Raw genomic sequence first — 11,956 nt, forward strand, 5'->3', positions numbered from 1 at the left:
GCCAAGAGGAAACAGTGACAGTACGAAGATTCACAGTGAGCTGATTGCAGGTGTCCTACAGCTTCTCCTCTTCAGTTCCTGCCTCTTACTTCATTCGAAGTAGAATATTGCTTCAGGCTAAGTAAAATAAAACAACAGCTGCAGAACTAAATGGCTATTCTTGCTGCAAATGAGCAGCTGTGGTAGGAAATTGGCCCTCTGGCAGTCTAGAGGAGGGTGATAGTTCTTGTCCTCTCCTAAAAGGCACAAACATTTGTAAGGAATTCTAGTGAGAAGTTAGGAAAAGTTGGCTAAGGAAGAAATGACAAAGGAGTCATGGAAGAACTCAAGCAAAAAACCTGAGTACTTCAAAAGAAGGTTGTAATAATGCAATTATCTGTATTTGAAATAATTACACAGAATACTTGGAGGCAACAATGGATTGCCTCCAGGTATTTAAGTCAACTAGAAAATGGGAAGCAAAGCCACGAGAAACTTCAGGTAATCCTGCCAAACCCAGAAGGATTTGGTGAAGTACTACAATACCATAAAAGGAACATGGATAACCTATTCCTACTGGATAACACGGTAGTATCCACAGACGCCAGCAGTTAACTCACCACATCACTGAAATAACCCACTTAACCTTCAGCATGTAAAGGCAAGTGAGCACTTAAAATATTGCTTTTCCCAGCTTTACTACAAATCTCTTGTGAGAAACAGGGAAAAGGAGTGATCCTTGTCCTTCAGTTGTGCAAGATATCTTCTGCTTACCCCCATCTGGAAAACAGCAGCTGGACCCAGCACAGATATAAAGCAAGGCTTCAGCTGGACTTTTATCTGCACTAGCAGTAGCCTCTAGACAAAACCAAACCAGCTACACAAGCTCCCATAAGCACAATTTACTTTCATTTACACAGCTTCTCACAAACATCTCCCAGTGCAGGGGAGGGTTTTGGTTTATTATCTTCCTCAAGAACACAGATTTTTCTTCACAATAAGGAGTCAAGGAAGTTAAGCTCTGGCATAACTATAGAGAGATTTCCTGTTAAGAATGGATAATTACAGCATTGCAACTTCCTTCCAAGCCATCCATCCACATTCTCCTTTAAAGAGCACTACTCCATTAGCTACAAGCAGATGGGGTTACTATGTCGTACTCATTCAAGAACCCAACCCTAAGGATGTTTCACATCAAAGCTGTTTTAACTACACTCCACAACATGTGCTTGTACACAAACATCTTTATGCTACTGAGATATCGCTGCTACAGTGGTTTAAGTGAACTGACACAGTGAAACCTTCTACTAGGCATTAACTATGGATCTTCTGGGTTTCCTAATATTAATTATCCACCACACATACATATGCAAGGACTTCCCCTTCCCTCCTTTAAAATCATCCAAAAAAAGGAGTGAAACCCAGCAACAAGGTTTCCAGCACCATTTACATTCAAACAACCTAAAGCACTTGTTCTTAGCATCACTAAACAGCACTGAACACACCAACAAAAAGCTAAACAGGAAAGAAAGGGTTGTATAAATCCCAGTGCACAAGTTAAACCCACAAACCAGTTTTGAGCTCTCACTGCCCAGAGAGGTGTGAAAACTAGGACAAAGTCCTAGTGAAACTGGGTTTTCTGTAAAAGAACTATGCTTTGAGGGTTTCAAGACTATTAAACCTGTCTGATGGCTGTAAAAGCAGCGACCCATCATTACAAAAGCAGCACCTACATTACAAAACAGAATCCTTATCCCAGCTGTAAGACTGGACTTTTTAAACAGGAGAAAATTAAAACCAACATATCCTGAGTGCAAGGATATGACCGTAATATGATTTTTGCTACCTATCATAAGCCATGTCCATTTGTAAATTAGAATTATTTCTGCTCCCATTACTAAGCTTTGTAATGGGAGAGAAAAAATATCATTACTCTAAAGAATATTCTATCATCATGGGCTAAGAATGCCTTTTTACACTCTGATCATTAAGGTAATGTTCAAGGAGGGAAACACAGAGGGAATATAGAAGTCTAGAATGGCGAGCACTTAAGTTTTGGAACCCCACAGGCAGTCAAGGACAAGATAAAGAAGTATAGGGATAATCATGTGCACAGGTACATATGTTGGATTTGCCCCCATTTGTAGGGGTTAACATGAGACTGAGCTACTTCGGTGTGCTCATGATGGCTCAAGCTTAGTAAAGAAAGAATCCCAGAAACAAGATCAGAAAGATACTGAGATCTGTGCAAGCCATACAAATACCACATTAGCAAGAATACATGCCAGGGTCACAGCAAGTGCGACAAAACTCAGACTTCATTCCAGGACAGCACGAGGAAACTCAGCTTATCAAGCCATCCTGGACACAACCTTTAACAAGGTAAGTTTTAACTGTCATTATCACAACAAACACCAATTAGAAAAGCATTTAAGCAGCATGCCACCTATGAAGATGGGTATACAGAGTGTCATTCGCAGGGAGATGTCAGTTCACAGGACTTCCCTTGTAGTGACACTGTTTGCTGTAAAAGGAAGATATGTACAAATAACTCAGAGGTGGGGCTGGACTCACGGCAGAAAGCATTCATTTTTAAACACACAACCATAAACGGCATGAACAAAGAAAATCTTCAAAATACAAAACCATGTGTCATTTCCTGATGCCAGGAACAGAAAGTCCTAACAAACATATCAGGGGCAGCACACAAAACTTAGCTACCCATGATCTACTTTAACCACTAAAAAAAGAAGTGACTAGTAGTAAAAGTACTTTAAAAACCCCAAGTTTGCGTTGCTGTGATTAAAGAAAATCTCTTGAAAGAAACAGGAACAGGGATTTTTGACAGTTTGGAGTAGACAAGGGAAATACAGAAATGGTTTTCTCATCCAGCAGCTACCAGACAGCTTTCTAAGGAAGTACAAGCACCCTTCTACAGCAGCATCCTATAAGTCTCAATTAGGATGTCCCCCAGCAAGAACATACACACCAGCCTGAAAAGCACTTGCCAGTTTGATGTTCTTTTTCATAAAGCTTACACCATGAAATAATTCAGCTGCTAAATGGCTTATTACCAAAACCGGAGTTTTAGCCTTATTCCAGGCTAAGCCTGACAAAGTTTTGTTTCCAGAAAGCCTCCCTTCTGTTGTGTGAAAGCCAGCAACACCATGACTTCATATAAAAGTGTCTTCTCTACCCGAGACTAGGGTACTTAAAGCCTCAGCCTTCTGACCCTGCGGGCTGACCAAAAGCCACTCAGTTACTACTCAGTCTTCAGGCAAGGGATGAAATAGAAGAGGGAATACCAAAAAGAAACTGAGGTGATTGTTGTGGAGCTACCCTATAAAATTGATCATATCCCTCTCAGGCACTCACAGAACATGAATTTCTTAAAGGTTTAAGTCAGATATGCTTTGGTGAAAAGAAGAAACAACTACATACAATTAATCCTAGTACTATTATCTGGTCTTCTGGTTTGGATATAGAGGAACCCAGAAGACACATATTCAAGACACATAAAGACCCAACATTCTCCTCACAGATGTGGGTGGGGGAAAAGGAGAAAGACTACAGATTATATACAGAAGGCACAGCCATACATCTCTCTCCAGTATCTTTCCTTACATACTGGGGGGGGGGGTGAGGATAGGAGATGATAAGGAGGGGAAAGAAGGGTGTTTAAAATGCCTAGAATAAATAGATGTAAGATAATCAGGTATTCGAGCCAAGAACTTCCTCAGTCCTGTGACCCTACAGCATAATGGGAGGCACACTAATATGAACTTCAGTGCTTATCATCCTCTTCATAATCAGCTGGATGGAATGGAGTTGATAGAAAACATTTTAAACCTTTCCACTTTGGTTCCATTTTTAATAGAAGCCGGAAAACGGCCAGTCCCTGTACGGGATGTTAAACTCAGGTAGTGAAGGTCTAAAGAAGCCCTCTTGGGCCCATCTTCCCAAGCGAAGGGAACAGACTAGGAAGGTAAGACTAAGAACACCACCCTTCCCAAGAGAGAACAGCCCCTCAAACACTCACTTCACCTATTCTTCTGTGTGGAAGAGTTACAAGAATGATACAGAAGCAATATTCTTTTTTCTAGTAGACTGTGGTAAAGCATTAAGGTAACTGGTCAGCTATTCCTTCTTGAAACTCCCTCTATGGAATGGGGGAGTGCTCTCCTCGCAAAACACAAATGAGATCAATTAGTAAGGAAATTACAGCCCATTCCTCTGCTTGGTTCTCCCTCTTCAAGGAAGGGGTATGGGGCAAGTCCTGCCCTTCAGGAGCTCACATTGTCCAGGGCCCTGTGCACACAGAAGAGCCAGTAAGGCCCCTTCTGGAGAGCAGACACTGAACAGCCTCTCCCAAGATCTCCATCGCCACGTCCCCGACCCTACCCCCGCCATAAGAATGCCCTGCGCCGAAACACACGGAGCAACTCCGCCTGACGAGGCTTTACCGGTGGGAAAGGAGGCATCCCCAGAGCCGGTACTCAGCTCCACAGGACCCCGAGACAGGCCGGGCACGGGGGAAGCCGTCCGGCCGCCATCCCTCCCCGGTACTCACAGTCTAGGTGCTTCTTCTTGGGCCCCATAACCTCGTGGGTTGTGGCCTTGCAAACGGTTTTCGAGACCGCCGAGCCGGTCACGCTGTGCTGCGCCGCCGTGATGCGGTCGGTGAGGCTTTGGCCGGACATGGCGGGTTGTTGGCGGCGCTGGAACCGACAGCGGCTCCGCTGCCTCCTCAGGGGCCGGGACGGGGGGAAGGACTAGCCGGGAGGGACGGAGCTACACACGGACTCCTCTCCCCGCCGCGCCGCAGGCGGCCCCCGCTCCGCCCTCAGGGACGGACCTGTCACCCGAGCGCGGACCCCTCCTCCTCCTCCTCTTCCTCCTCCCACCCCCCCTCCCCCGGCCGCCGTCCCCTCCCCCGGCCGGGGACCGGGCACACACACACACACACACTGGGCGCCGCAGGAAAATGGCGGCCGCGGCGGCGCTCCTCCTCGGATCTTTCCGGGCCGCCCGCATCACGTGACCCGCCCTGGCTGCCACGCCCACGTGACACGCACCGCCCCTCCTGGAAGGCCGGGGTGGGGATGGGGGTGGGGGCTGTATCACGTGGTGCGGCGCGCGCCCCCTCATCTCCCCGCTGTGTGCTAATGGCTGCTCAGGCGCCTCAGAGCCGGCGCCTCATGGACGGGGAGGAAGAGGAGGAAGGGCTCAGCCCGCCCAAACCAGGGGATGCCTGAGGTGGCATCCCTTCCACCCCGGGGCAGCGGCAGCGAGCGGGTGGCAGTGTCTGTGGGCCCCCGTTTGTGTCCAGCTCGGCTGCTGCAGGTGCTGTCGTGGAGGTGTTTTCGCCCTGAGGGAAAGTTTTCTTGTTTCTCTGTGGAAAGTTGTGTGGAAAGTCCTTCAGTGTCACCTCAGACTGGATGTGAAGGGGAAATCTGCTCGCAGGCAATGGGTTTGGCTGCTGGGATTGTGCTGCTCCTCAGTTCCCTCCGTCTGAAAGGCTGCACAGGGTTCCTCCAATGTACCTCATGGCAAGCACCAAGAATTGGTGGGGTTTGGGCCTTTCATCATCGGCCTCCCACTTTTTTGCTGCTGAACTAATGCTTCTGGAGGCTCGTGGACTGAGTTGGTGGCTCTGTCTTTGGCTTGTTAGGATTACATAGAGTCGTAGAACCAGAGAGTGGTTTGGGTTGGAAGGGACCTCAAAGTTCATCCAGCTCCAACCCCTGCCACGGGCAGGGACCCCTTCCACTGGAGCAGCTTGCTCCAAGCCCCTGTGTCCAACCTGGCCTTGAGCACTGCCAGGGATGGGGCAGCCACAGCTTCTCTGGGCACCCTGTGCCAGCGCCTCAGCACCCTCACAGGGAAGAGCTTCTGCCTAAGATCTAACCTGAACTCCCCGTTTCAGTTTGTACCCATCACCCTTTGTCCTGTCACTCCAGTCCCTGGTGAAGAGACCCTCTCCAATGTTCCTGTAGCCCACTTCAGATAGTGGAAGGTTGCCCTGAGGTCTCCACACAGCTTCTCCAGGCTGAACAGCCCCAACTTTCTCAGCCTTTGTATCTTTGTATTCTACACAAAGTTACTTAATGTTTCTGTTCATAAAACTTAACTAACTGTTCCATTGCCTTCTCGTACCTTTATGACCCAGACACAGTGAGGAACAGGTACCAGAGTCATTACCTCCCACTGTCCATTGCCAAAGCACAGCCACAGCCTCCCAGCTATCTGCAGCCTTCATTACTTGTTACAACAGGGCTCTTCCCCTTCCCAGACACACAGCAGAGAATAATACAGCAAAACCACAGGATTCCAGCAGACAAATGTTCTTCCTCTCCCAGAAGTGCTTCCCGAGGAGCTGTCTTGTAACTGTCCCTCATCCATGAAGCCACTGAAATATTTATTAGGCAACTTAAACAGCAGCAGTATACAAACGGGCCTCAGCTCTGTCTGCTTGGCAGGATGTATAAGTAGGATTATCTGTTTATAATGCGTAAGGAAAATTGGTGGCAGAGGAAGGACATCTGGAGAAACCCGAACCCAAATAATGCCAGTGCTGTGCGTGTGGAAGGAGGGCTTGCACATGGAGAACTTGCTTCCTTCCTAATGCCAGGCTCTTTGAAGACACTGTTGTGTTTGTATTTCTTGGCTCCTCCTGAGCTGCTTCTGGAGTCCCAAGTATCCATGCTGGGGAAATAAATCACTGAAGTGTACAGCAGCAGACTCTGAGATAAGGCAGCTTTAGCATAAAGCTTTGCACCATGAAAACATGCTATAGCCTCTTGACGCAGCAACACATATCGCTGTGAACACGCCAGCTTTTTGTCTTGTGTCCAAATTATACTGTAAATCAGAGATATAAATAATTTTGACACTGCTAGTATTTTTAATGCTAACTTCGGCTACAACCCGGATTTCAACACCCCACTTCAAGCTGCTGTTTGGAGAAGTTCCATGGAACTGGCCTAAGTAATTCAGGCTCCATCAGTTGGTCTCTGATGATGCCCATTGCTTTCTCCACTGAACACTCAAACTACCCAAACAGAGGAAGCTTGCTACTCTAGGAGCTACTGAGACCTGGTTTGGACATAATGTCTCATTCGTAATGGGACAAAAAGTGACCTCGGTCTTAGAGGTCCAAAGCCAAAAATAAATGTAGCCTTTTTAAAGCTCTTCCTATGCACAGAAACCTCCCGGTTTTACCCCCCAGTTACAAATTCTGCTTGCTGATTCTGTTCACAAGCAGAAATGGGAGAGACAAGTGATGGGAAAACACATCCTTGTAATTGTGTGTTGCTTTTTAACTGCTTGGGAACCACTTGATACCAGTGCAGCGAGGAGCTTGAAGCACTGTGATAGATAATATCTGAGCACCTCCCATAGATTTGGAAATTGAAATCAAAGTATTATCGCTTTTCCTTTCCGACCTGAAGAAAACAAGTTTGATTAGTTTATAACTCATTTGGTTTTTGTTTGTGTGTCTAGGTGTGCTTAGAAAGGAAAGGAGAAAGGAGCGTGTATCTGAAGAGAAACTAATGCAAAGATAGGAGTCCTATTTTTAGCCAAGTGGCAAACCTAAACAACATTCTTTTCTCTTGTGAAAAGTTCTTTCATAGTCGGAATAGAGCTCCTGCAAAACTGCTGTGTCCTGCATTCACAAGCTCCCCAAAGTGTCCATGTTTCACTGGCATCCAGCTATCCTGGAAGGACAGACAAGCTGTCAGGGCTGTTTCTCCCCATGTGTATTGTGCAGTGCTGCATGCTTTGCCTCACCATGACCTCTGTCATTCATTGTGTATCTCACTTCCTCACAACAGTGTCATTTCTGGGCCACACTGTAACGCCTGCAGTGGGTGCTTTGGTGCTCACATGGAATCCGTGCCCTTCCTGCACATCTTATACCGCTGCATGCAATGAGGAAAGCTGTGGGTTGAGGCACGCTGTTGGTCATGTGTAGCTTCAGGTTTAAAGCAGGTGTGTTGGCTGAATTTTGGGTCCATTATAAATCAGCCCTTCTGGGGTAAAAAACTGGTGAGGCAGAAAGGTGAGCACATGCGAATGAACTGCAGCAGGTTCATTTCCCAGGATTTGAGGGCGTACCTGGAAGCAGCAACAAAAACCCCCACTAACCGTCATTGTGAAGTGGAGGGGGCTGATGAGGAAATGTTGCAGAGAGGCAATGAAGTTGAAATAGGGTTAAGCCAATGGAACAGAGATGGAAGTGCTGAAGGGAGTGCTAACATGGACAGGGATGGGGCAAGGAGGTGATGGGAAGAAAACCCAGAGGCAGAGAAGCCACCTAAGTAAGGTTAGGAAACACTCGCAGTGTACAAATCATTTGGAAGCATGTTACAATCCAGATGTTTCCCATGACCCATTTTAAGGATTGTCACAGCTTCATGTGCTGTTAAGGGTTGTAATATTTTACCCAGCTTTTAAGGGAAGGTGAATTTGATGTCAGCTCCAGGAATTTGGCATCCAAATTAGAGACATAAGATATAGAATAGACTGTAGTAAGGAGAAAGCACCAGCTGTTTGGCTTCCCAAATCAGAGACTGGTTTGGTTTGGAAGGGACCTTAAAGCTCATCCAGTTCCAGCCCCCTGCCATGGTTAGACCTGGGTAGACCAGGTTGCTCCAAGCCATGCTCCGGCTTGACTATAAGAAGAATTCAATATAATTTGTGCCACCATAGCAAATTCATCAAGTAATTTTATGGCCAATAAAGGGTTTGTTCTTGTAACACCTCTAAGAAGATAAGCAGAAAGCAAGTCAAACATGCTAAAGGTACTGTCAAAGTCACACGACTTAGTGTCACAGTGAAATAAGGTAGCCGGGCATGTAGCTCTTGTTGCTCATTCCAACATGTCCGGCAGCCAGCAGAGGTATAAGAAGGGATGGATTCCATGGGCAGGACATGGCATGACCATGGGGGACTGCTGGAATATCACAAAATAGCTACAACACACATTGGAGCTGGGGTACATTTTTAATTGATACCCATTTCCACTACTCCAGATGTGCTTGTTTACACCTCCAACATTCTTCTCACCCACACGTAACATGATTTTACTTTTGCTTCTCTTGTCTCTATTTCGTATGTAATCACATTTCTGATCCCTCAAATTTCCAGTACTCAGCTCCTTCCTTTCCTAATGTTCAGTATTCCATGTGAAGTTCATTCCTGCTTCAAATACATCACCCTCTTCCACCTGAACACCCACCTTGAACATCTTCAGAATGTTCCTGCTGAAATCACCTGTTACTCTGCATTCCTCTTACGGCACCTCCTTTTCTTCTAGCTCCTCACTGCTCTCACATCTAGGACAAATCTCATCCTTGCAGACAAAGCCAGCTTCCTCAATGCCACGTTGCATCAGACATCTCTGTTTTAATCCTCTTCCATCTTTCTGGAAATGATGACAGCTTTGGTGTTTCTTTTGTTCCCCTCAAATATCTTCTTGTGCATCTGTAAGACCAATATCCAACATCCTTCCTCATATGTAGTATTCTGAGCTCTGCAGCTTGTGTCAGCCTCTCACCCAGCTCCAGTTAACTGGTGGTCAATGTCCCTTGATGTTCAATTCCCCGAAATGAAACTGACTTTGTCAAGGAAGAAACCAGCTTCCTGAGAGCTCATATAATTATGACATGAGAAAAGCAAGAAAAGAAGGGAGTAAAGTGAGTCAGTACCGTTTCACAGGAAGGGAGCAATCAGAACTAATTTTACTGCATTCACTTAGGAGTAGGCTATCTGGGTGGGAACTCCCAGGCCACACGAGGAGATCTAAGTAGAGGTGAAAAGCAATTATGATGCTTCTGAATTCTGCTGTGTGTTATAACACCTTTCTTTCCTTGCCCTGACATGAAACTTGCACGTTGCAAAATTGGTTGTGTCATTAATGCTACAAGCAAATGCCTTCAAGCCCAGGATTGCTGCCTCACTGACAAATGTGTGTAACAAATGTCTTTTTGGGTGTGAGACAGAAAGGAAACAAACTCCCCTATGTTTTGTTCACACTTTCCAGTGGATGTGTCAAACACTGACACCTCTGAAGAGTGAGAAGTATGCTGTCCCCTGTGTTGGCCATGCATTGCCCATCAGCATTCCTAATGCACTCCCACTGCTCCTTCCTAAGGACTTTTATGTGCATACCCCTTCTCAGCAGCGGGCACTCTCATAGTAACTTGCTCAGATGCTTCAAGGGATAAACCAAACCTTGCAACACATCCTTACCAGCACGATGAGTGTACCAGTGTACTGCCCCCAAATTTCATAGAACAATAGAATCACAGAGTGGTTTGGGTTGGAAGAGACCTCAAAGTTCATCCAGCTCCAACCCCTGCCACAGGCAGGGACACCTTCCACTAGAGCAGCTTGCTCCAAGCCCTGTGTCCAACCTGGCCTTGAAAACTGCCAGGGATGTGGCAGCCACAGCTTCTCTGAGCACCCTGTGCCAGCACCTCAGCACCCTCACAGGGAAGAGCTTCTGCCTAAGAGCTCATCTCAGTCTCCCCTCTGTCAGGTTAAAGCCATTCCTTCTGTCCCATTCCTACATGCCCTTGTAAGAAGTCCCTCTCTAAGATCTCTTGTAGGCCCCTCTTAAGGCACTGGGAGGCTTAAGGGCAGACCATCTTTCAGCAGAACATCTTTCACACAGGAAAAACAAGTGGCCTGGTCTCAGCTAGTGACACTGTCTATATCCCTTCCCCCTAGTTTCATCTCTAAAACCTAAGGCCTTGCTGCCAAATGCTTCATCGTTCCAGCCTGGCAGTGTGCATGAGACTTGGCAGGAGACAGCATTTGATAAGAATCCTTCTCTGGGCACTTCTGAGGGTGCGCTGTCATTCATTTCACTCCCCTGCCAGCTCACAAGCAGCAAGCCAGCAGGGCGATGCAGGAGAAACTGCATTCCTTTTGCACTCCTGTAACTGAGAAGCAGCTCCTGTCATTTAATTCAGTCACCTTTGAGCCAAGAGCAAGCGTAACACACTTCAGCCCCAAAGGAATATTTTTAAGGCAAGCTATAAACAAACAAAAATGCAGGGTAGGAATGGGACAGCCACTTCAGCCTGTTGCCAAGCTGTAATTGGTACTTGTGCTCACACTCTTGCACGCACATACGTGCAGCAGAACTTAATCGATTCCCTCATTAATGTTGAGGCTCATGTGCTCATGCTCTGTGTCTGGGAAAGCTTTACACCCACATGAATTTTGATGTGGAACTGAAACAAAAATGTTGATGCTGGCAATGCCAACTGTAGAGAGTAAATAGCTGGGTCCAGCCCTGCCAATGCTGACTTGAATGGGGCTTCTCACCCAAAAGGAAACCGATGTGTGAAAAGTATTCTCATGACTGGGTCTGTGCAGCAAAAGTAAATCCCGGTTCCCTTCCTCATATGAATAAATCTATTTATGCCAACAAGTTGGTTTCTAGCCCTGTGTAGGTAGGTCCCACTCCCTGGTCTTTATGTGAGATCTGAATCTTGCTGGCTGCAGTGAGTCAGGCTATCGGGGCTTGGCTCTGTGCTTCAGGGGTCAGTGACTGCATTTACACGTGGGCAGACTTCATGCTGATAAAATCAAACTGCTGCACTGAAAATGACATTAACTAAATGGCTCCCGACATTCTGATGCTGTAGAAGCTATTCTGAATCTTTAAATCAATAGGGGATTTGTCCTAATTCATTCCAGTACACACAAGTCCATAAATGAAAATGCTTTCCATTCAGTGAAGCAGAGGGAATGCATAAAAAAGAAATTAACTGGATATTTAAAATGGCTTTGTTTTTCAGGATCTGAAAAGCAAAGAATTGCAAGTAATATTGGAGTGACTGTTCTCACCCTGTTTCCCAGTCTTATTTATTAGACCTCAAAAAGCAATCCTTTCTGAGTAGCAGCAGTACAGGCTTGTCTTGATAATGTGCTTCAGCCACCACTCCTGTCTAGAAGTAATCGG

At 46.3% G+C, this 11,956-nt stretch overlaps 1 protein-coding gene across 3 annotated transcripts in view; it reads right to left on the reverse strand.

Annotated features, from left to right (window-relative positions):
• The window catches only part of PICALM (phosphatidylinositol binding clathrin assembly protein), a 73,022-nt gene extending 68,162 nt beyond the window's left edge, over positions 1–4,860 (reverse strand). Inside the window, exon 1 of one of the 3 annotated variants that reach the window (XM_065678846.1) lies at positions 4,550–4,860. In XM_065678846.1, the coding sequence (XP_065534918.1) occupies positions 4,550–4,679 (130 nt within the window). In that variant the 5' untranslated portion in view covers positions 4,680–4,860. The remainder of the gene's footprint in view (positions 1–4,549) is intronic. The other 2 variants (XM_065678844.1, XM_065678845.1) reach the window with 2 other exon arrangements.
• Between the last annotated feature and the right edge of the window lie 7,096 nt (positions 4,861–11,956).

This window comes from Lathamus discolor, chromosome 4, assembly GCF_037157495.1.
Source record: "Lathamus discolor isolate bLatDis1 chromosome 4, bLatDis1.hap1, whole genome shotgun sequence".
Lineage (NCBI taxonomy): Eukaryota > Metazoa > Chordata > Aves > Psittaciformes > Psittacidae > Lathamus > Lathamus discolor.